This window comes from Ambystoma mexicanum, chromosome 4q, assembly GCF_040938575.1.
Source record: "Ambystoma mexicanum isolate Mex_15411 chromosome 4q, UKY_AmexF1_1, whole genome shotgun sequence".
NCBI lineage: Eukaryota > Metazoa > Chordata > Amphibia > Caudata > Ambystomatidae > Ambystoma > Ambystoma mexicanum.
This window is the reverse complement of record NC_090928.1, coordinates 137,254,322-137,279,682: the sequence shown is the minus strand read 5'-3', so window position 1 is coordinate 137,279,682 and position 25,361 is coordinate 137,254,322. Positions and strand designations below refer to the sequence as shown.

The following is a 25,361-nucleotide window of genomic DNA, read 5'->3' as shown; positions in this document are numbered from 1 at the left end:
TCAGTGCAGTACCCTGATGTTTGTGTTTTATGTCTCCTTATCCACAATTGCGTTGGAAGAAGAGGGTGGAGAAAGTGCTGTGGAGCAAGGCAGCGGGGATGCCTCCACCGGGTAGAGACGCAAGGCCCAGTCATGCCCCTTGGAAATTACATTTTCGGGGAGCAATGAGACTGGTACTGTGTCTCAAACATCAGCCAAAGGTGCTGAGGGGAGGTCTCAGAGGGCGAAGGTGGATGTGGACTCCTCAGCAGCGGGGAGTGGGGGGGCTACAGGTGAGCACACACAGGGGCCATCCATTGCGGAAGATGCTGGGAAGGCATCCATGTTTGCGGGGTAGGAGGAGGAGGAGGGTTCCATATTAGCCCAGTCCATGGGGCCCTGTGGGAGTGGTGAGCTGGGTGTGACTGGTGCAGTCCTGACTCAGGAGCATGAGGCAGCGCAGGCCACCATGGAGGGGCCTGTGCCAAATTCTATCGATGGGCCAGCACCTGCACCAGTATGCACCTGCCGGCAAGCCTCATGCCGGACCCAGCCGCATGTGTCGGATATTTCCACCCAGACTGACACCCCAATGCCTGTGGCTCTTGTTATTCGAGACAGAGTGGAACCCCTTCTAGCTGTTATTGTGAGGAGTACAGCCGTTATTCGTGATGATGTGCAGGCTTGCACTCATGGGCTTGCACATCATCACAATGACGTCTGGCATCTCCTGAACTGGCTAGCAGCCTTCCTGGTCTCGAATTGGATGCATGGGCTGGCCACGTATGCAACCCCCTCCTCGTCTTGCTCCTCTGTGTGCCAGTCGTCCACCCGGGCGCCTTCCGGCCCAGATACCACCAGGGCCCCCTGTGTACCAGTCCCATCCATGTTGGCCTGTCCTGTGGAGCAAACATCCCTGCATGTGTTGGGAGTCGACAGTCGAACAGCTGAGGTGGTCACCACGCCGATCCAGGGAATGACAGGAGCAATGGCAATGGAGGGTGAGCAGGCAAACAGGAGCAGGGCAAGGGCCCAACACCCCAGATGATGTCATCAGCCCGGAGGGTGTCCACAAGAAGCATTCACCGGGCAATTTGGCAGCAGCAGACTCGAAGTAGGAGTCCATTGTACTCAGGGCATCCCATCTCAAGGAGGCAGCTATCCGGCATCAGGCAGGACGCAAATGTGGCCCTCAGAACGAGGATGCCTTCTGTGTTCATGCGATAGGGGCAGCGAATCCGGGCAGAGAGGCAGCAGGCTCTGGAGGCGAGAGTCACCATGGCCAGGGCGGAGATTGTTCTGCGTCGGACAGAGAGGCAGGCTGACATCCTCGAGGATACTTGCAGGGAGTGGGAGGGGATGAAGAGGTCCATGCTGGAGTCCCTGTAAGCCCTCGATGAGAGAGCGGAGGCCCGTCTAGGGGAAGTGGACACAGACTTTGATGATGCCCTTGCCGAGACATTCAGTGACTTTGATGACAAGGAGGACTAGCCCGCTGCCTGTGTACATAGTTTTGTAGATATAAGTTTCCTTTTATTTTTCATTATTATTTGGAGCTTGGATCACAGACATTATTCCATTTTCTTTGTAGATAGGTCTAGAGGTGTAAGTTTCCTTTTATTTTTTATTTGTTTGGCGTGGACTCTGGACATGGATCCTCCATGTTTTCTTATACATAGTTTTTTTGTGTAAATATTTTTTATACACATGGACATTTTTATTTTTCTATTTTTACATGGACATCTTTTAATATTATGATTTCTGATTTTATTTACACTATGTATGGTTCTAATGCAACTGTTTATTATATTTATTGTTCACTCTCACAGTCATTGTCAGTCACAGTTGTTTTTGCAGTGTGCCTGTTTGTTAGTCCATTTAGTAGCCCTGATCCTGCCCATTGTTAGTGATGTGTGTGGGTGCTTATTTGCATGTGTTATGTTTTTTTTTTTGCGGGGTGACTGTACATATGGGGCGGACCGGTGGTGTATTTGTATTTATAAAATTTTATATAGCGCTTTAAGCCAAAGCGCTTTACATAAGCAACAATGAGTACAAAACAAGCAATAAAAACGAGTCATGAATTAAAAAACTGATAACAATATACAGAACATTTTATCATGAGAAATGAAAGTGAACATGATCAGAACAAGTTAGTTGTGAGAGAGAACAGTGGAGAGGTATCAGGTTGGAAATTGTACGAGGTAAGATTTTAAGGAAGTGCGGAAGGAGGAGTAAGAGGTGGTGGAGCAGATAGAGAGAGGGAGACGGTTCCAGTGAAGAGGGGCAGCAGGGTGCTGGAGGTACAGTAAGTAGTAAATGATCAGCAAAGTGAAGTGGGCGAGAAGGAGAGTAGAAGGAGAGGAGGGAGGACAGGTAGGGTGGAGCAAGGCCATAGAGAGATTTAAAGACAAAACAGAGGAAGTTGAACTTGAGTTGGGAATGAAAAGAGAGCCAGACTAGAGAGGAGAGTGAGTATGAGATGGAATCACAAGGAGAGAGAAGGCTGATAGAGCGATTGGCAGAATGGTGGATGGATTTAAGGGAGGCTAGGTGTGAGGAGGGGAGACCGAAGAGGACAGCAAAGCAATAGAAAAGTCTAAAGAAGATTAAGGAAGAGATTAGGAGTATAGCTGCATGAAAGGTGAGGAAGGGTTGGATTTTGCAAATATTATAGAGATGGAAGCAACAGGCATGGGAGGTAGTAGAGATGTGGTGAGTGAAGGAGAGGTTAGAGTCAAAGTATAGGCCAAGATTGTGGGCATGAGGCGAGATAGGTAGGTGGGAAAGAGGAAAGAGGATGGAAGGAGGTAGGGAGGGTGGTGGGAGGGTATTAGCAGGAAAGAATTAAACTTCGTTTTGTCAGTATTTAGGGTAAGAAAGTGGGAGGACATCCAGGATTTAATAGCAGAGAGGCAGGAGGTGAGCTCAAGAAGAATGAGAACAGATGAGTGTTTAGAGTAGCGAACAGAGAGGAGGGAGTTGAGAACAGAGGTGAGAGCAGTTTCAGTGGAATGGTGAGGGCCAAATGGTGGTGTGTGAAGTGGGATTTTGTGTGTGCACTGTCAAATGGCATTTCCTTTCACATGTGCAGCATGACTGTGTATTTGCCCTCACTGTGTTTGTGAGTGGGGTGGGTGGGGTGACTGTTACATGTTCCGGGCATTTGCACATGCTTTGCTTGATGCTGTTTATACATTGGCTGCCTATTGCAGCTGTCTCAGTGCGTGGTGCACTGTCTGATTGCCATGTCCTTCACACATGGGAAAACCGATTAGTGATTATCTTCTAGGAATGGCAGCTGAATGAAGCTCAGGCTGTGGGATGCCTGGCAGTATTTGTTCATGTGGCAACATTGAGGGTGGTTTGGAATCTGTCATTGGTGAACAATTTGTCCCTGGGGATTGATGCCATGACAATGTCACATGGCCGTCAGGCCCTCACTTTTGCATTCACTTGTATGTTGGGAGATGGTTGGGGACATCTATTGTGTTTGCCCAGCTGCCACACTCATGGATGTGGCCCGGGTGAATGCATTAATTTTTGTTTCAGGATACATGTTCCGGTGTATATCCAGGCTGGTGTCACTACACAGCAGTCAATGTGCACGACACACAATTGATGGAGTGATGATGTGTTAGTATGTCAGGGTTCATCATGCATGTGATGTCCCATGTGGTGATGGCTGCCTGCAGGGTGGGGTCATGGGTGATGGGGGCTGGCCGCCTGCAGGGTGGGGTCACGGGTGATGGGGGCTGGGGTATCCCATGTGGAGGGGGCTGCCTGCAGGGTGGGGGCATGGGTGATGGGGGCTGGGGTATCCCATGTGGAGGGGGCTGCCTGCCGGGTGGCATCACAGGTGATGGGGGCTGGGGTATCCCGTCTGGAAGGGGCTGCCTGCAGCGTGGGGTCACAGGTGATGGGAGCTGGGGTATCCCATGTGGAGGGGGCTGCCTGCAGGGTGGGTTCACGGGTGATGGGGGCTGGGGTTTCCTTACTGGAGGGGGCTGCCTGCAGGGTGGGTTCATGGGTGATGGGGGTTTGGGTGTCCCGTTGGCACGATGAGCAGTCTAGATCACCCCAGCCCAACAGCATTGGGAACATTGGGGCACATTAGGGGCCCTGACTGGATCAAGCCTCAAAGGAGGGCCACCTGGGCACCAGGCTCATGGAGCTAACACAAGGAAAACAAAGGTGTAGTCGGTCTGCCACTGGATGATTGACCTCTGTGCTAATTGCAGTTAAGGGCGTGGCTCTGAGCCATTAGCTTTTGCATTAGTCTGCAATCATGGGCATGGCAGAGAACTTCTGGAACTCATTGCACCTTGGGAGTGGCAGGGCGTGGTTGGCTATATAAGCACCACCCAAGCTCTAAGGCATGCTTCGCGTTATTCTGCAGTTAGCAGCGTAACGCTCTCCGAGGAACTCCTGCCAGCACTCTTCCACAAATCTGCAAAGAAAAGCTGGAGACCATCGAGCCTCACATACTCTCCTGCTCTGACTTACCTGTGCCTCCAGCAATGTACCGGTTGTTCGACGAGGACTCCAGCTTTCAACGGTCGCCGGCACCTTCAGAAGCAAGAGAAGGAAAACAAGGTGAATCGCTGAGCTCACTCATCGCACTCTGTCACCGCCGCACATTACTCACCACTTCCGTCACCATCGATCGGATTCATTCATCACGCTGGCTCACAGGTACCTGGAAAAGAGAAAGAAAGAACAGGTTAGATCACGCAAACTGCACCTGAGCTCGCGCTGGCCCTGGACACAAGGCAGACCACCCTGACCCACTGGCTCAGCCGCTCACATGCGTTGCATCAAACCAACGCACACCAAGGTGGGCTTAGTGCCACAACAGCGACACAAGCCACAACAGTGAGAAGAGCACGGACTGTGGCACGCTGAAAAGGACAACACAGATAACTGGACACAGACAACATACAATACAACAAATTAAACTGACCATAATAAGCAGAGCAACACAAGCAACATGATCAACGGTCAGTGAAGTAACTGGATCCTATGAGACATTGTGCCCCTGCTGAGACTAAGCAGGAAGGAGAGCCCAGCAACCAAATACAACAAGGAGCTGACCCAAGGCCAGTCCAGGGAACAAATGATGCGCAGAGTCTGAGGAGTGACCAGTAACTCTTTGCTTTCTATTGCTGTGGGAGTGACTTTTGCTTAAAATCTGCCTCTCCCCGCGGAGCGGGCGCGGAGTCTGGCAGAGTCTGAGGAGTGACCAGTAACTCTTTGCTTTCTATTGCTGTGGGAGTGACTTTTGCTTAAAATCTGCCTCTCCCCGCGGAGCGGGCGCGGAGTCTGGCAGAGTCTGAGGAGTCCGAGGAAGTCTGTGGAAACCGGGACTTTCCTCTGGACTCCCCTGGCTTCCTGCACACTGTGTTCACTTCTGCTTCAGTCGCAGCTATAATGCGAACCAACGCTTACACGGCTCTGGTGAAAGGGAAGACTGCGAGTGACGCTATAAAGACTCGAGCCCAAAGGAAGCGTGTGCGCGAGCCAGCGTGCCTTGACTCCGAACACTCATGGACTTCGGCGGAGTCTCCGGTGGCACTTTATACACCTACCCTTGCTGTCGCTGCTGACCCCGACGGTGTGCAATTTAAGAACGAAGGTGAGCGTCTGATGCAGCTAACATCGACACATACACACAACGACAACGATGGAGAAACAGTAAGTGTTTGTGTGGCAGCCACTTCACGTGCGGACCCGGACTCTCCTTCTCATTCCCGGCTAATGGGAGGAGCGGCAGAGGGGTTGGGGGCTGAGAGAGTGGCCGAGGCAACTGCTTTACAGCCTACTATTGACATCGTTATTGCCCAGCCCAGTCCATTCAAAACGGCCACTCCCCATGCTTTTTCACCCCACTCCCCATGTCCAAGTAAACGTGACGGGCCACCTGATAAGTGTGATAGTGCCCAGGAAACACAAGATATTCCGATGGACATGTCTAATTCGGCCCTAACATTTGGCCCTTCTGAATTCCCAGCTAGTACTTCATCATATGACAGTAGCCCAATGCGAAATGATCTCGCTGTCATGCAAACGCCTCTTTGTCAACTCAATAGTGTGATGTCTGGTGTCCAGGTGCTCCAAATGAGCCCTGGTGATTGTGATGCAGTAGGTGTCTTAACACAGAAAGAACCAACTAATGGTTCTCCACGCCCACGATTCTACAGTGCACATGAGAAGTTGCTACCTTCCCCGGCGTCGCCACTAAATACGCTGCACGAAGGTAGTTCTCCTGACACAGCGTTCACATTTAATGAAGTGATTAAACCGGTTCAAAACCCGGTTTTACAATCCTTTACCCGTGACTCCCTTACAAATGCTGAGGGAGAGATGATGCCGACTCTGCAAGAAAAAGACCCAATCAACCGCAGAAATTCCTTAGAAGTTGTTAATAAGCTCTTGATGGACCTTAAGCATTTGAATAAAAGCAGATCAAATATCTCGGCCACAAAAAACTTCACGCCGGGTGATATAGCCCCAACGAGAGCGCCCACTAACTCTGTGGCTGGTGTGCCCCTATCGGAGTCGTTGGCCAAAAGCCCCCCGCTGAGCCTTCCTATGACCAACCTGATTGAGAGTAGAAGCGGACGCTCGAGTCTTTCAACTAGCATTTCATGCTCACAGAAGAAATCTGCTACGACCAATCTGAACGAAAGTAGAAGTGGACGCTCGAGTCTCTCACCGAGCATTCTATGCTCACAAAAGAAATCTGCTTTTGCGAAAGGGGCTGACCCCATCATATCGCAAAATGGTGCATCGTTTAACTCCCATCAACGTATGCATGGACCCTCAAGCGTGAGTTCCCAATCTGACGATAAGTCAGATTCATCTTCATCGGACTCATCTATAATGGAGCGCCCCTTTCCCAAGATTAGACGCCTTCCAGTGGGCAAAAGGCGATCTAAAGGCCATACAATGGACAGCATTGGCAATGCATGCCATACATCATATATGCAAGAGCTTCAAACTCTCATTATGTCATCAACCACAATTGCTTTGGCTCCTTTTTTAAAAATGTATGAACACATAAATGACACCATGAAAGCTTTAACAGCTTTAACTAGTGGTTTAAATGCGAAGATTGCTAATCTGGAGAACTCTCAAATGACTCTTATGAATACATCCTTACATACCAACAAACAGGTGGAAATGGCACTCGTTGCTCTAATAGACAGTAACAAAAACGCACTCTTAGACAGAAAATTACTGGCTGAAGTGGCTAAACAGGCATTACACCTCTTTCAACAAAAAGCCGACAATCCTGGCTACATTGAAGCTCCTGAAGACAGAAATGCACAGACCTCTCGAACTCCAAATAACCATGTAGCATGTTCACCTCCTCGGATACCAATAGCCACGTGCGCCCAGATTGCAGAAGCCACTGCTCTCGAGTACGACAGAAGTGCAGACAAGGTAGCTTGTACTGAAAAGGTTACACCCGAAGATGGTCAGGAGCAATCGCTGTTGATACTCAATTCATGTGCTACAGGCCCGCAAACGGTCGAGCCTGCCTCCGCCGCCACTGATCTGACTACACTTGTGCTGACCAACTTTCAGGCTATCTGCCTGGAAACTCAAGATGCAGAGAATTTGGCCCTTCATGATACTCAAGTGGCTGCCTCTTCAAACCTAAATCTTGGTCCTGTTCCTGTTAAACGGTGCCGGTCGATACACTAAAATCTGGAAATGATGCTGCTGTTGCAGTCTCCGACATATTTAAACACCCTACAAGAGGGCCCATCACTGGTCTGAAAACCGGAAATCACAGAGGCAACGAACACAAAAAATCAAAAAACATGCCAATGAAAAAAAAGAACCGAGGTAATGATTCCAGGAAATTCTTGCGTAATTTAAAAACTCTGAATGTAATCGTCAACAGAACAACTCCAAAAGAGAAACAAGATGTGTGTGCACCTCAGCCAAATGCTATTGCCACTAAGTTAGATCCGGCCACTGAACCTATAATTGATTTATGTAGCATATCGGAGGAGCTGTTAAACATGTCGGTACATGACGACGAAGTAGCCGACATAGTGGATGGGACTGCGGAGCACAATTTGTTGTCAGTTACCCCCCTGGACGTATCCAGGCAGAGTGATAACACCGCTGTTCTCTCGAATGTAGTCTGCCCTACAATAATTAACCGGCCCGACACTGGATTAAATTTGGCTGACAGTAATTCTTCTCCGTCAAAAGTGCCGGCCCGGAAAACATCTAGAATCATATCTATATGTGAAGCAACTGGGCCAATCATCACTTCCATAGATGATATGAACTTTTGTTCTAAATCCTTCATGACGCTCGAGGAGAAACGCCGTAAGACCTGCAGCCAGTTTAATAAGGGCCCTTCTAAAACGAAAGATTCAGAAACTCAAGCTTCTTTAATCCCCTGTACTAATCGGCAACTACCCAAAGCCTTTAAGACTGATCCTTCAGGTGCTAAATTACAGGACCTGACTCAGACTAAACCATTGTATTCTAAGGACTTCGGAGTGCCGCAAGGAAATCCCACATTGAAAAAGCACATAACAAACGAACATCCTAAGAGTAAACATTGGAAGAGTGAGTCTTCTTACCATCAGGTACTCTTAGAACGGATTGATTCGGATGATGATTTGATACTGACTCGCCACAATGTTCTATGGCTATGTCACCTGATCCCAAGCCTTCGGGCAATTGAATCAGGTGACCTGAAAATTGTAGAATTCCTCGAGGAAACCAAAAATGATGCAGTCATTTTACATGTTCAGTCAAAAATCATAGCTGACACTTTGCTCCAAGCCGGACCAGTGTTAATGTCGCTAGGGTTTGATATCTCACTAGCTTCAACAAGGGCCTCAACAGAGACCTTGAATGAAGCCGCGAACCAGATGGAAGCTGGTAGAGATGACAAAATTCCTCCAAAGTGCTCAAGTGAGCGGGTTACTGCGGCTTTCCATTCAAGACCCGCCTCCCCGGTACAGAAGCCTTGGAAGCCTATGAATGAGTTACCTAGCCAAAACAACATCAAGATTACAATCCAAGGAGTCAGCCAAACACATCGAACTGAAGACCGCCCAGTGTCTGACATATCATCTATGATGCAAGGGAATGACTGGGCCTGGGTTGCTGAAACCCTAAACAACACCATGTCTTGTTAACGCCAGGCCCCCAAGAACCATAACAACAAAAAAACCCTCACCTTGGGCTCCTGGAACACAAGAGGCTTCAGTCACCTGTTCAACACCACCTGGGCCGATGACTTGGATATTATCTGCCTACAGGAGACATGGCTCTGTGAAAAACCCATTTTGGAGGGATTTGAAATTGCCCATACACCGGCGCTCAAACAGACTAGGGGGAGACCGATGGCAGGTCTCCTTGTAGCTGCCAGGATCAACTCAGGTCTTCGGATTCTGAATTCAATTAACATCTCTCCATATATACAGGTGACTACGGTCGGGGTGGGAAGTACACCCGCTGGAGCTACAACTAACATCTGTATTTTTAATCTTTACTGGAATCATGCAGTGAGTGGAACCATAAACTTCATAGATGAAGTCACGAAGTCCTTGGACGAGTATATGGAAGCTGGCCCCCCATATGAGTTGATAGTCTGTGGAGATCTTAATATTGACTGCTTTGATCATTCGAATGAATCAGGTTACAAGAAGACTGCAAATAACTTAGAATTCCTTCCGGTAACCCAATGGTGTCTGGAAATGAAGACACGTGACCTGATGATGCTGAATGGTCAAACGTTGGGCGATATTCCAGCTGCTCCTACTTGGCGTCGAGGCGATCTCAACTCAACCTTGGACTACATCTTTGTATCCAGTAGGATCCATATGAGAACGACTAGTCTGTCTGTCCAAACAATGCAGCACAGCGACCATGACATGGTGGTCTTGACATTCATGGAAACAGTTGAAAATCCTCGAGATCTGTGGGCCTTTCCTATCAGAACAGGAACTGGTAGGATTCGCTTAAATCTAGATTGTACTGAGACAAGCAACATCCTGAGGGGCTTCCAGACCTCTGATTTCACGGAATATGATTATCTTTTAACTCAATACCGTGAAAACAGGACCCACATGGGCAACAGTCTGTTCTCATCGAAGCACAAATTTGATCTTGAGGTGCAAAAACGGAAACGCCTCCTACGCTGGCAGATAAGATCGGCCCGCAAACAAACCCCCAGCGTTGCCAACGGAATTGTCAAAAAATTTAAACAACGCTATAAGAACTGGCTTAAGTCCCACAAAGGTATCATGTTGCAGAATGATGCAGAGCTAATGTTATCAAAAATGAAGAGCTCAAATGCCGCTGAATATTGGAGACTGATAAATGACAATCTTGCTCCTCAACATGCTCTCCAGGTTAACTTGGTCTCTGAGGCCGAGTGGGTATCCTTCTATGCAAACCTGTACTGCAATAACAATGAGGTTGTTGCTTGGAGGCCACCTGCACTGTCACATTGGGACTTGGTTTTCGATCATGAGGATATACTGAGAGTCATTAAGAACTTGCACAACTCAAGAGCCCCTGGCCCTGATGGCCTAACGAACTTTACGCTCAAGCTCCAACCTGAAATATGGACCACCTTCTGCGAGCTGTTGTTTAAAAGGATTGTCAATAACTGTAAGACTCCCATGTCCTGGAAATCGGCAGTGATTATACCCATTTTCAAAAAAGGCGACCGCCACAATCCAAAGAATTATAGACCAATTGCTCTACTTGATGTATTGGGCAAAGTCTATGCTACTCTCCTTCAACAAAAACTGACGGAATGGTTAACAAATTGCAACCAGATGGACCCTAGACAAACTGGTTTCGTCAAAGGTTTGGGCTGTGGTATCAACCTCTTAATACTAAACCTATTGAAAATGGAAGCCTTACGATCTAATTCCAAGATTTATCTCGCCCTCGTGGACTTGTCCCAGGCATTTGACACCATTAATAGAGAACTGCTTTGGTCTAAACTGATCAAATGGAATTGCCCTGCAAGTCTGTTAGCCGCTATTTATGATCTTCACACGGACACGACCATCAGAGTTCGACTAGATCAAAAGGGCAACCTTTCTTCACCAATTGACACCTTTCGAGGTGTCAAGCAAGGATGCCCGCTTGCGGCAATCCTATTTAACTTGTTCATATCCGACATCAAGAATGCATTCTGTGGTCTCCGCACTTTCCCGCCAAAACTCCATGGCTCCCATGTGGACTACTTAGTCTATGCAGATGACATCATTCTGATAGACTCAACTCCTATAGGTCTACAGCGGAAACTGAATGCCATGGAAAAATATCTAACAGAGAACGGGCTGGTTATCAACAGAGGGAAATGCGAAGTCATGGTCCTTGAAAGACTCCAAGGATATAATATGATTCGGCAGAAATTTAAATGGTATGTGAACAAAGAACCCATTGGGCGCGTGCTTAACACCAGATACCTAGGCATGCAGCTAAGTGCTAGCATAAATGATGCACCCTGGGCTGATTCAGCCAAGAAAAAATGCCGTCAATTGGCATGCCAAGCAGTCTTAATCAACAAAAAGTTTGGAAAATTTAGTTTAAGACCAACGTTAACTTTCTTCCAGCAGAAGGTGGTACCGTCTCTGATATACGCTGGCGAAAATGCCTTTGGGTGTGGGTCTGATGTGTGGAATTCCTTAGAAAACATCTTTTGGTCTAGGGTTCTCCATCTTCCCAAAGGCACCGCCACAGTGTGCATTAGATATGAACTTGGATACATATCTATGCAAGCGAGAGTTGCTTGGAACCTTCTAAGCATTTTCAGGAAATTAAATATGAAGAGCACATTGCCCCAGATGGATATTTTACACAACTTACAGTCTGCCAAGGCCCCTACAATTGTATTCCAATGGAACAAGCTATGCCATGATGTGCTTAACACGTACGACACCACGATGCAACTGCTGCTTGAAAATCCAGATGCGGCAAAACTAAAGATCTGGAGAAATGACTGGATTCAGACCTGTGATAAACGAGCCAAATCGAGGTCCATGCTCGAAGCGCCGGCCGAGGCAAGGGCATATGGATGTGTACCTCTGTATTTGGCTTGTTTTCCGGACCAGTGGGCTCGGGCCCTTTATCTCCACTTTAGACTGAATGTTATGACAACTAAAGAACGCCTCTGCTACTGGTCACAATCCCCGGACTTGGACCTTACCTGTCGTTTCTGCGCTTCCTCTAAAGAAACTCTGAAACATCTAATCCTAATGTGCCCTGTGTTTGAGTCTAAAAGAGTTAACATCTTTAGCCCAATAACAATGAACTTTCAGTTCCTCACCCGAGATGATTGGTGGAGAGCCCTGTTTGATGGATCAAACAGAGCGATGCTATATGCACTGGTCTCTTTTCTTCGTATTATAAAAGATCATCTACACGATGTCTCGGTGGATTCGATCGTTGGGTCGTTCTGAGATCCATACCCAAGCCCATGTTATGGGAAATAGATGGTGAGATGAGGGCTGGCACTGATTCGAGATGAATGTTAAGGCTTGGCTTGTGTTTGTTCTTTTTTTTTTAAAGGGTTGCAACATAACCCAATAAAAATAAAAAAATAAATAAACAAATGATGCGCAGCGCCTCAAACCAGGGAAGCAGACACTCCATGCACCAGCGCCCGACGTCCCCAAAGAAACAAGGTGAGCATAACACCCGTCCCGAGGGGGCTGCTTGCATGGTGGGGTCACGGGTGATGGGGGCTGGGGTATCCTGCCTGGTGGGGGCTGCCTGCAGGGTGGGGTCACAGGTGATGGGGTCTGGGGTATCCCATGTGGAGGGGACTGCCTGCAGGGTGGGGGAAAGGGTGATGGGGGCTGGAGTATCCCATGTGGAGGGGGCTGCCTGCAGGATGGGGGCATGGGTAATGGGGCTGGGGTATCCCATGTGGAGGGGTCTGCTAGCAGGGTGGGGTCATGGGGGATGGGGCTGGGGATGGGGTATCCCATCTGGAGGGGGCTGCCTGCAGGATGTGGTCACAGGTGATGGGGGCTGGGGTGGGGGTATCCAATGTGGAGGGGGCTGCCTGCAGGGTGGCGTCATGGGTGATGAGGGCTGGGGTATCCCATCTGGAGGGGGCTGCTGCAGGGTAGTGGCATGGGTAATGGGGGCTAGAAATCCCCTGTGGAGGGGGCTGCCTGCAGGGTGGCATCATGGGTGATGGGGGCTGGGGTAAACCATCTGGAGGGGGCTGCCTGCAGGGTGGGGTCACTGGTGATGGGGGCTGGGGTATCCCATGTGGAGGGGGCTGCATGCAGGGTGGGGGCACGGGTGGTGGGGGCTGGGGTATCCCATGTGGAGGGTGCTTCATGCAGGGTGGGGTCACAGGTGATGGGGGCTGGGGCTGGGGTATCCTATCTGGAGGGGGCTGCCTGCAGGGTGGGGTCACGAGTGATGGGGCTGGGTTGTTCTGTCTGAAGGGGGCTACCTGAAGGGTGGAGTCACGGGTGATGGGGGCTGCCTGCTGGGTGGGGTCACGGGTGATGGGGGCTGCGGTATCCCATGTGGAGGGGGCTGTCTGCAGGGTGGGATCATGGGTGATGGGGGCTGGGGTGTCCCATGTGGAGGGGGCTGCCTGCAGGGTGGGGTCACGGGTGATGGTGCTGGGGTGTGAGTGTCCCGTCAGGAGGGGGCTGCTTGCCGCAGATTGCGAGGTGCAGACAAACAATTTGGCTGAGGTGCGGCCAGGAATTGCGAGGTGTTTTCACGTGATCTCGCTGGGGTGCGACCAGGGATTGCGGGGTGTTTTCACACGATTACACTGGGCTGCGGCAAGGGATTGCGAGATGTTTGCGCGCAATTTGGCTGGGTGCAGCCGGGCATCGCAGGGTGGTTTTGTGCGATTACGCTGGGGTGCGGCCGGGAATTGCGAGGTGTTTATGCATGATTACGCTGGGGTGAGACCAGGGATCGAGGGGTGTTTTCACGTTATTACGCTGGGGTGCACCTGGGGATTGCGAGGTGTTTTTGCATGATTTGGCTGGGGTACGGCCGGGGATTTCGAGGTGTTTTCGCATGATTTGGCTAGGGTGCGGCTGGGGATTTGCGATTTGGCTGGGGTGCGGCCGTGGATTGTGGGGTGTTTTAATGCGATTCGCTAGGTGGACTGTATGCTGGACCAGGGATGGCACGGACGCTTGCGCTGTGTTAGGCATTTCACCTGCTTTTTACTGTGTGTGGGGGTGTGTTGGGGGCATTACTGTCAGGGTCCGGCTTGACTGAATTCCACAGGAGCTGATGCTGGCCCCACAGACCCTCACCAGGAGTTCACCTCTCAACCCTAAAGTAAAAACTGAGCTGAGAACCCCAAGAAAGGGAAAGGGGAATTTGGAGAAAATAACAACGGAGACACTGCAGCCCTGCAACCTTCTGGTAGGCTCTGGTATCTGTAGTAAACAAATACACTTGGTTACTTATATGTTAATATAAACTTCTTTTCTAAAATTATTTTTAAACAAACTCTAACTTCTTTACCTCTTAAACCTCTGTTTAAGTCTTAGAGGTTAATTATCTGTATGGAATATCTTGTAAACTATTATCAGGCTTTAGTGCATATAGTCTCTAGCCTTTCACGTCTCTTTAGAATTCTAAAGTAATGACCCTTGCAAGCACCTTACAGACTTAGATATTCTTCTTTGCTTTTAAAGTTCATTTAACTCTATGAAGTTTGAGTTTTAAATGCTTTTGCGAAATGTAGTCTTTCTTTGAAGTGTTGAATTCTATTTTTGTGAACATTACATTAAATAGAAACTCATAAACTTTCTTGAATGCTGCTCTTCTTCTGCGTGTGAACCTTCTCTTTTTTACACGTACGAATGTATAGTTACTTTCTTGACGTGCTTTTGCGATTAACACACAAAATCACAAGACGTGAAAAATTGTCCTCGCGTGGAAAAATCTCACGCGCATCTTAACAAACACACGCACGCGTGAAAACACGTGTACGCACTGAAAAAAACAACTCACGCTAACTTAAAATGGGCTCGCGCTCTATCGCAACTGAACACATGTGGTTATACACGACATCACTCACGTGAAAATTGTACACGCGTTAAAAACAACTTGCGCTTAGTTAAAATGGACTTGCGCTCTATCGCAACCCAACACGCGCTATCATATGCAACGTCACTCACGTGAAAATTGTGCATGTGCTAAAAACAACTCACGCTATTCATCAGGACACGCGCTCTATCGCTCAGCATACCCGCGCGCTCCCATTACGACGTTACTGAAGTCACAAGGACTCGCGCACCGTTACACAGTCTTGAAACACATTTCACGCAGTTAACAACTTTTAAACTTGAGCGCACAGTCTTTACACTTGTTTCCTTATTGTAATTAAACTGTAAAACGTCTTTTCACTCAGTAAACTTTAAAACTTGTTAACTCTTTAAGTTTCTTATTAAAAATGTAAGTTCACTGTGAAAATCTTTAAACTTTTAAAAGGAAAGATCCCACCTGATGTCTTCTTGTTCACCCTGGCTCAGCAAACGATTTTCTTACTTCTTTTGTAAATTTTCTGAACTCTGAAAGGCTTTACTTAAGGAGCTTAACTAATGTACAACCATCGACTGAATTACTATGGATGAAAGGCAGTTTAGAATCTTGCTCACCTCCCAAGAATCCAACCCATTATCCTTTCCACCAATCAGACAAACCAAACATATCATTCTTCCTTTAACCAATCAGATTAAGTTTCTTTCTCTCCATCTTGACTTGGGCAACCACAATGTTAATTCTATGTACAAACTCTTCCTGATTACTACTCCAGCCAGACCTTGTAATTCTATGTACAAACTCTTCCTGATTACTACTCCAGCCAGCCCTGACAGTTACTCGCGCAGCTTTCTGTTCCTTGCTCCACGGCTACTGATGCCTCTGGAAATCCATGAATACGCATGCCGCGCAAAGATTTCTATGCGCCACGGCTGGCACAGAATCCTTCTCGGCACACGCCCCTTGTGCCTTTTCTGCACCAGATTCTATGAATCGGGCCTTGAATGTCATGAAAGGAAGGATTTTTTCGTTCAAAATTGTTGTTATTTTACAGGTGTGTGAAAAACACTGGAGATATGCACATCTGGCACACCACACATATGGCCTCATCACGTGTTGGTTGGTATCCCGGCGGTAAGACCACCCAACTGTAATTGCATTAGCACCAGCCGTTCTGGCGTTATTAGCACCGTATCATGGGTTGGGCATTAAAGGGTAAATCCCCATTCCCCATTGGGTCCATTGGACCCAATGGGGAATTTTCGGCGCAAATATCGTGCGGTAATACGGCCGGCGGTAATTGCGCTGAAAACAGGGCACTATGAGCCTGATCACGAGTTGGGCAGTATCCAGACTGTGCTATCCACCATTTCTTTTTTGCCATTGTTTCCAACATGGTATGCGCACCCATCCACATAAACTGGGTATCCCCTGACATGTGTCTTCTTTATAGACCTTGTGTGGAGAAGTTAAGTACACCTCCATATAGTTGTTGGTCATTAGACATTCGACCTTGAGACAGTTTTCTAGAGCACAATAATGCAAGTCCATCAACCCTTGCGCTAGACCATGTCATGTTTTTGATACAGCGCCGCTTTTAGGCAAGTATCTGAGAACCCCGTCTCCAAAAATAACTCCTTGTTCTTCATGGGAGAAGCCAAACAAGGAGCCTGGTACTTGACTCCGGACTTTAATAAATTTACCACGGGCCGAGTGACCTCTGAGTAGTTTCAATGAACCTCTGACTGTAATTCATGAATCCAAGAAGGCTTCTTAATTCTCAAAGAGTAGTAGGGTCTTTTAATTCCAATAAGGTGTCCACCTTCTTTGCCTGGGGATTAAGACCCTCAGTGTTGATCTTGTGCCCTAAGAAGTTCACTCGGGTCTTACACCGCTGTGCCTTCTGAAAGAACAGTTTTGCTCCAGCTTTCTGCAACTGGATCCAAACATAACAGATTTCTGCTATAGGTTCCTCCAAAGTTGAGCTCTTGATCACAACATCATCTACATAGGCCAGGTTTCCCCTTTTGCCCAAGTCGGGCATGGTCCTATGTAGAAAGATGTTGAATTCATTGCCAGAGGTTATGTATCCAAAGGGGGTTTGGGTCCATGTGTACATGCCCATGCGGCTATCTGCCTGTGCCTAATGAACAATAACTGAGGGTGCCACCATGTGAAAAGGGGCAAGAACTACACCCCGGACAATGGAATGCCCACCCAGTCCCATAATGCAACACACTAAGACTGTTGTAGGAAACCGCTTGTTTGTTTTGTTTGTTTGAAGGTTACTGTTAAAACTTGGCATAATTACATGTTCTTAACGGAATGTGTGCAATGCAAAACTGTCTTAAACTAAATGCCAATAAAAACATTTTAAAATAAAATAAAGGCAGGTTTGTACTGGTATTCCCTACTCACAGGTACTGTCCAGTAGCCATTGGTCAGGTCAATGGCGGTGTACACCTTTGACCCATGGATCTTGGATCAGTGCCTCCCACTGGATTTGGGTCGCTTTATCGCGCAGTGGCAGTAAACCAGGGAAATTCCAGATTGGGTGCCATTTGTAGAAAGGGTGTTCAGCCCCTACATGGGAAAAAATCAGTTGCCAGGCCTTCAGTGTGGAGGCAACTGGATCCAGTGGGGAGTCGTCTTTGTACATAGTGTCAAGCATGAGGGTCTTGAGGTTGGTGCGTCCAGCAGCCAAAGATTCCAGTTTAACAGGTGGGAGAGGGTGCTTCACTAAGTACCAGTATGAAGTTTACTGCGCCTGGGAGGACATCCAGTACAATTCGATGTGTGGTGCCAAAAAAAAAAACCTTATCATAAGGGGCAATTAATTCAGTCAATTTCTTACTCACCGCCCCGGATTAACATAGGAATTGAGCAAAGAGTAAGTGCAGTTTGGTGAAGTAAGATTTACCATGCCAGACAGGGACATTGGAGAAAACATAAAGCAGTTTAGGCCACAGTGCCATTTTTATGAGTGAGAGTTTGGCCGGAGCGGACAAGGGGAGATTTTGCCACCTCTGCATTTTGTTCTCGACCACAGCTGCGGCTGTGTCATAGTTGTTTTTCAATAGTGTGAGGCGCATCCTGGATATGGTCACCCCCAGGTATTTTATATTGTCAGCCGACCTGTGAAGGTGGAAGAGGCCCCTGAATTCGGGGGTGTTATCTGTGAGCAGGAATATTTCTGATTTGGAGATGTTAATTGTGAACCCTGAGAATTGACCAATGTGAACTGTGTCTCACAGTATTGGATCTAGAGTATTGTGTGGATCCCGGACATATAGCAGCACGTCATCGGTGCAAAGGTGGGCATCTCTGATGCCTCTTCTCACCCCTTACCTTTGTAATCCATAAGGTGTCAGAATTGACCTTTTCTGCATTTAGAATATGTTCAGTACTTTATCGATTTCTACCATCAATATGATGGCAGCAATCGATACAAGACATGTTTTTTTTTTTAAATGAAGCTGGGGTATTTCTGGACTACTGCAGGTGGTATTCCTTTAGTGCCACTGAGAAAACACTGGAATAACCCCAGCAGTAGTGTTGTTTGCCTTAAGCAGTATTCGTGTACCAAAATGCATCCAACTTTTGTTGACCACTTTAATGCCCAACCCTTTTGTGAGAATTATCTGTGCTGTTGAAACATTGGTCATCAACAAGGAGAACTCCCCTTTGGAGGGCCTTCTTTAATGAGTACAATACTCCAATGTGAGTGAGGATTGCATCCCCATCATTCTGGTTTTGATTTCTGTCAGCACAGAAACTATAATGTTATTAGAGTATACAGCAAGCAGGGTCGTTACATCAAAGATGATACTTCTCTGAGAGGGGAAGATATAGAGAAAGGGTGAGAACGTTTATATATGTTTAGCCAAGTGGATTGACATATAAGAAAACGATTAGAACGTCACAGTGCCTAAATATGCATATTTACCTAAGTATTCCTGGTTCCATGTGTTAATATCCCCTCAAAAATATTGCGATACAAAAATATCGCCATATTTTTGCAGCGATATTGAGCCATGGACCCTGCGGGGGATACCCCCGCATTATTTTTAATTGTGCGGGGGACACCCCCGCAACCCCTGCTCCCACAAATTATCCCCCCCAAAAATGTTGCCTATAGCGAGACAGACGACCATATGTACAGCAATATTTTTGGTGGGGATAATATGTAGGGATACCGTATTTCTCTCTTACTTGACATTCCTCTCTTCTCAACTCTCTATAGCGAAATCAACCGTTGTCATTTACAAATCCTTAAAACACGATCAAATATAAAATTAGGATCTGTACCCTATGCCATCAGGCAAGCTTGGAGGGTGTAGACAGATTGACAAGTGAACCGGCCTATGTGATGTATGCATGCTTGGCAGTTGCTCTGACAGAATTCTGTTCTTTGAGAAGGAAAAGTAGGATAAGGCTGAAGGAGCAAGGGTCTGAGAAGGGGTTCTGCAATGATGTCACGGGACTAGGAGTTATTTATTACTAAACGTTATGACCTCCCTCTTCATAAGAGCACTGGCAGGCCTTTCTACATTCTGGAGGCGGGATGCCAAAGTGCTAAAGGGAGCAGAGCACCTGATGTGCTCTGGACACTGATGAGTTTGCTGACTTGCTAGGACGGATGAAATAACAGGTGCTTAAAGCACCATAACATATACAATTAGGCTCTGTACCCTATGGAAGCAGGCATCCTTGGCGGGTGTGGGCAGATTGATACGTTTAGTACCAGGAGGCAGGATGTGGCAGTAGTCACTTACCTCACTGAGTTGTTGCAGGTAGTTTGCCCGACCGTATCAAAAGCACAGGTTTTGAATGAATTAATAGGGCTGATTGTCTAGCAAAATGGTTCATGGCTTTTGAAGAAGTTTCCTGGCAGAACTCGCAAACAGCCCAGCCATATTTGCTCTTTTCCTATTCGGTCTAAATCTTTGCGGCTGGTTGCCTGGCAGGCAAGGCAACCATCCACAAAGATTTAGACCGAATATGAAAAGAAGGTAAGGGTTTAACGGCACCGATCTCGTTAATGGTGACCGTTAACCCTTACCGCCCTACTCGGAATGAGGTTTCTTTAATCTGACCTTTTCACCCCTTTCTTTATAGCATTCAAATCTGTGGGACCACATCACACTTTAGCCCAAACAACCTAAAATGTTTGAAAAGTACATTTGAAATGGTCAAATTCGCTAACATTTGGGGACAGTCAAGTTTGACTTGACTTGAATCAGTGTGCCCACATCTGATTTGAAATACCAGTTTCTCATTCATTCATTCATTTACGCATGCATTCATTGAAGCATGATAGCATAACCTATTATAGTAATGGCCAAGAAGTACAGCCCTTGCACTGCCGTGTATAATATATAAGATTATAATAATAAGAATAACAGTAACGATAGTATTATTTTTGTCATTGATAATAACAGTAATAATAATGCTAATAATATAATGCTTGTATATAGTACGTGCAGCTACAGTTGTGCAGTTTAGTAATGAGTATCTAATTTAAATGTGCTTCTGATTTTTTAGCGTTCTGAGGTTTTGTGAGCGTTCTTCCAGCATGCCATCTGATCATCCGTGAGGGCCGTTTCCATCACCCTCGAGTTCACCTTTCATGATGCCTTCCCGGGTGAGTTTATGCCGTACACAATGTTTCCGCTATCGAGTAACCTGACAGTGTGCACAGATTGCAATACTCAGGCCTAAACTAACATAATTTAAAATCAATTTCATTACTTTTCTGCCCTAACAATATGTATAATAGTCACTACCTATCCGAAAATGTTACTCTTCCCTTTATAATATGTATGAAGCCTGCTAACAGTCACACACCTTCGCAGACATCCCTCAGGGCAGATAACATCAGCAATACCCAAATAGACAGGGGGAGAGAGTAAGTAGTGCATATTTTTTGTACAAAATAATATTTTACTCAAACGAAACTAATACAAATGACACATTTTTAAACATCCAATCTTTTATCTAAATTCTAATTTTATAAATAAAAATAATGTTTTTAACATTGCAACCACATGTTTAGGGTTGCACCATATAGTGAAGAAAACTGTAAATCATTTTGCAGCAATTCAACCCAACACCTGGTGGGTATTGGAAGACAGCAAGGCATACTCATTTATATAAACCAACAGTCATTTTGCATATTTTTCATAAATATGCATGAAATGTGATGAATGCAATGATATCGTCACTCACTTTCTGGCGGTGACATCCTCCCATGTGGCCAGGTGATGGCAGCCGCTACCTGATACTGGTCCTGGGGGCGGCTATATGAGGGAGGATCACATGGAGACAGACAACATCCCAAGGGGAGTGATGGTATCAGTGAGTGAGACATGGTATCTCCCTTCCCCTTTGCAGGATGAGCCTCCCATTTGTAACACTCTAATGGACTATTGTAATTCCTCCCCTGCTCCCTGTATAGATAGTGTTGAATTCCTCTTGTTCCAACCTGCAGACCAACTCTAAAACACGTACTTGCATTGTAAATCTGCTAAAGTCCTCTGCTATGACTCCCCAGGCCAATTCTCTATGAATGACTTGCCATCCAAACATATTGGAAACATTTGTCCAATGTTTTCATACAAGTTACTGCAAAGGGACACCTGTTTCCAGAAACACCATAACACTGCGATGAAGAAGAGGAGTGGAGGAATGCAGAGCAAGAGAAGCCCCGAGCACAGGCAGCAGGAGCAGGCACCTGTGCCTGGGACATTTAAATCAGGACCACCAGAAACTAAGAGAGACTGCTGGTGGGAGTGGGCTGCTCCTCTCTGGGCAACCGATGGGCTGGAAGAAGGATGGTGGAGCCAACCAGCTCAGATGCTGAGAAATAGAAGGCTGCGCGAAGAAGACTGCACACAGCAGGAATGCCACAAGCCAGCACAGGGCTTCTGGGTGTTCGCCGGTATCGGAAAGCAGCAGTACACCTACCGGTGATCCGTGCACAGCAGAGAAGCCCAGCTGGAGCCACAAGAAGCAAAGACACGGAAAGCCGATGATCGTGAGGAAGAAAGCCCCCAAAGATTGTTACCGGCAGGCTGCAAGAAGGAAAGGTACCACCATGAAGAGCCGGTGAGTCCATGCTGGGACAAAGGGAACACCAGGGCATTTTTGCGAGCACACCGTATGCAAATAATTGAATATAAAAAAACAGAGAGAGGAGTGAACCCACAGGCCTGGATCCTTTAAGACGAGGCAGTAATACTTAGAGGTGGACGGGTATGAAGAAATGACTCAAACATCAATCATCAAAATAACTCAGGTTGTTGGCAAAATGATGTTCTGGTTTATTAACAATTATCTAAAACAGGGAGTACAACGGACATCATCAGTTCTAATGTTAAAAAGTGATTAGACATATCAATTTCATATTTTCTATTAGCACCCGGGGCGGCGGACACAGCCATTCAGGTTCTTCAGATCGTGGGCTGAAACTTTTAATCTCAGCCCACGTTCCTTGGAACCCGCAGGCTGCCTCTCCCCTACGTAGGCCACTATTTTTCCCCCACCCTCCCTTTTCTCTTTTTTGTGTGAAAATAATCCATATCCCCACATACCAGATTGTGGTAGCAGTGGAGCTGCCCGTGCCACTTCAGCAGCTTCCCTTTTCCAGTCGCCGCAGCCATAGAAGATGTGCTCCGTACGGAGCCCCGCCTTTTATTCCCATGGTGGCCATTTTGATAAGTATTTTCATTCATTCAACGTTGTGTTGAATGAATGAAAACACTTTTCTTTTAGCACCCTGGGTTACCACTTTGGTAACCCGAGGTGCTAATAGTGTTAAACCCCCATTAACCCTGCTTATAACCCCCCCCCCCCATGTTAACCATGCTTTTTAAAGCTTTTTTCCCACCGGCTAATACTATAAACCCCTGTTAACACCCTCGCTTTGCTCGGGCCAATGACTTGGGCTGCTGGGCCATTACCCCCGTTCCAGCCCTTGGAACAGGGGATCATGCTAGATGGATGATAGATTTCACCTTAACTAAAGTGCGACCAGTGTTGCCCTATAATAAATATAAATATATATAACATTACAAAAATGAAAGAAAGAAACCTCACCACACAAAAAATAAATTCTGGAATATGGAAAGATATATAGCAGCTTTTTTATTATGAATTAGTAATGCCACAATAAATACCATATTCAATACTTTGTGCTATCTGTTTCCTGCAGATAGCATCTAATCTTCGGCTGTTATGCTGGTCTGGGTCCTATACGCTGAATGAAGGAGGTAAGTTTTGTGTCTTCTCCTGCTGATTGGGGTGTGACTCATCAACACTCTGAGTAATCACTTCCATTGGAGGCTGCTTGCAAATGTATTCTTTCCTTCTGAAAACCAGTCTGTGTTTTACTATATGGTGGCTCTTCATGCCAAGCCCTTCTCCAGCTCAATAATGTGTATATGCTAATTATTTTTGGAAAATGCTTTCTCTGTCGTTCATTTTGATGTACAATGAGTATTCCTTTTCTTGAATCTCTATATTTTTAATATCATGTGAGCGTGATTGGTAAGTATTGCAGTAAAAGCCCTAAGATGCAGGCAACATTGTGAGCAAATTATTATTATTTTGTATTGTTTTTGGTGGGCCATCTACGATCAAAAGGAACAAGGGGATCTTAATAATGTACTTATCTGAGGTCTAGCAAGGGCTCCAGCAAGGAGGTCATTGGCTCTACTTAGATGTTAGGAATATATCATAAAGAAGTGAATACTTAAGCATTCACTTCTTTGCTCGTCTTTGAATCTATGGAGATTTAGGATGGAGATGTGATGTGTTTGTGACTCCTCAGTATAACAGTCTATGTCCCCCCCCCCCCGCTGGATTTGCATTACTTGTTAGTCTCAACCACCTCACTCTACTACTCCAATGGAGATTTCAGGGCTTCAGATCTTCTTGGATTAGTGGTGATTGCTGATCGACAGGCCACACAGAGTTAGTTCCTTAGATGAGGGTCCAAACTGACGTATGGTGTGCCCTTGAATGCATGGCATGGCACCCTGAATGGCAACCTTCATTGGGCAAGGAGTGAAGTGATGGGCACACTTTAAGTTGCTTTCCAAAATTCTGTCTGTTACTATTTCTGATACGCAGGAGAGAGGGACAACTATACCACGCCCGCTTCTTTTTTTGCTCCTCTTGACAAATGCAGCTGCATTGCCATCAACATATATTTTCCTGCTGGCGGTAAGGAAATCTGCATGAAATTTCCACATGGAAAAAGCAGGGAGATTCCATAGAATCCATTGTAAACGCCTGTTGCAAATGTTATTGTGCTACAACCCTAAAAAGGCAACGGTGGCTTCTTGTGGCATCTTAAACACACTCCAAATCCAGCCGTTTTGTTTATCACACTTCCAAATACCTTGTTGATCGCATTAAAGTGATTTACAGTGATGCACTTAAAATGCCATTGTCTTGCTCTGGAGTGTCTATGGCTCCAACACTAACATTTCTAATTTTTCTACTTCAACCCATGACCATGTTCCTCAACACAAACCCCTACATGTACTTTTGTGTCTAGCACCAATCATGTGCCTCTGACTATCTTGCCTTTGAAGTTTAGCAAATATCCATTCACTCCCAACAGACTCACCCTCACCCTCACTACGAATTTGCTGATCAGACGCGTGAGCGCCGGTGCGTGAATAGCCAAGCTGGCTTTCCCGCCTTCGCTTCACTTCTTTTTATTAATACGCGTGTGTGCTGAGAGTGTGCTCAATTGTTTTAGAAATGTTTAATTTGCAGTCGCTATATTTTTTAATCTGTGCTTTTAAATTATAGATTTTTTTTTAGCATTGCTTACTTTTATTTTACCTTATTGCCCTTGCAAACTTTCTTAACGCTCAATTTGCTGTGTTTCGGTTTTATAATTGCTCCCAGAAACAACGTGGTTTTAGCAGTTTGTTCTCAGAGACTATTCATTGCCTGATAGAAAAACTACATTTCCCATCAAACCAGTAGTCCTTGGGACTACTAATTTGCTGAGCAGGCGCATGAGCGCCGGCGCATTCATAGCCAAGCTGGTCTGTGCTGGGACACTGTCAGGTTTCCTTCTCTTATTCAAGTTTCCTTTTCATTATTTATCCTTTTCAGATTAGCTTTGTGTGGGTGGGAAGTTTTCCATTATAGTTGGTTAGGCCTTAACTTGATGATTCAGAATCCTGGTTCTGACCCAAGGCAAGATGGAGCCTCACAGTGACAGCTCTGATTGGCTAGAAGACAATGCTGAACAACAATGAACATTCTAAACTGTCACTCTGTGCCTTTCATCATCAAAACCCCATCTGAGAGGACGTGTTCAGTGG

General features: G+C 46.5%; 1 protein-coding gene across 1 annotated transcript in view; it reads left to right on the top strand.

Moving 5' to 3' along the window:
* LOC138467549 (maestro heat-like repeat-containing protein family member 1) overlaps nt 1-25,361 on the top strand; it is a 796,923-nt gene that overhangs the window by 149,248 nt on the left and 622,314 nt on the right. The window contains exons 3-4 of the mRNA XM_069607658.1: nt 20,560-20,659; nt 23,228-23,285. Of these exons, the coding sequence (XP_069463759.1) occupies nt 20,645-20,659; nt 23,228-23,285 (73 nt within the window). The 5' untranslated portion in view covers nt 20,560-20,644. The remainder of the gene's footprint in view (nt 1-20,559; nt 20,660-23,227; nt 23,286-25,361) is intronic.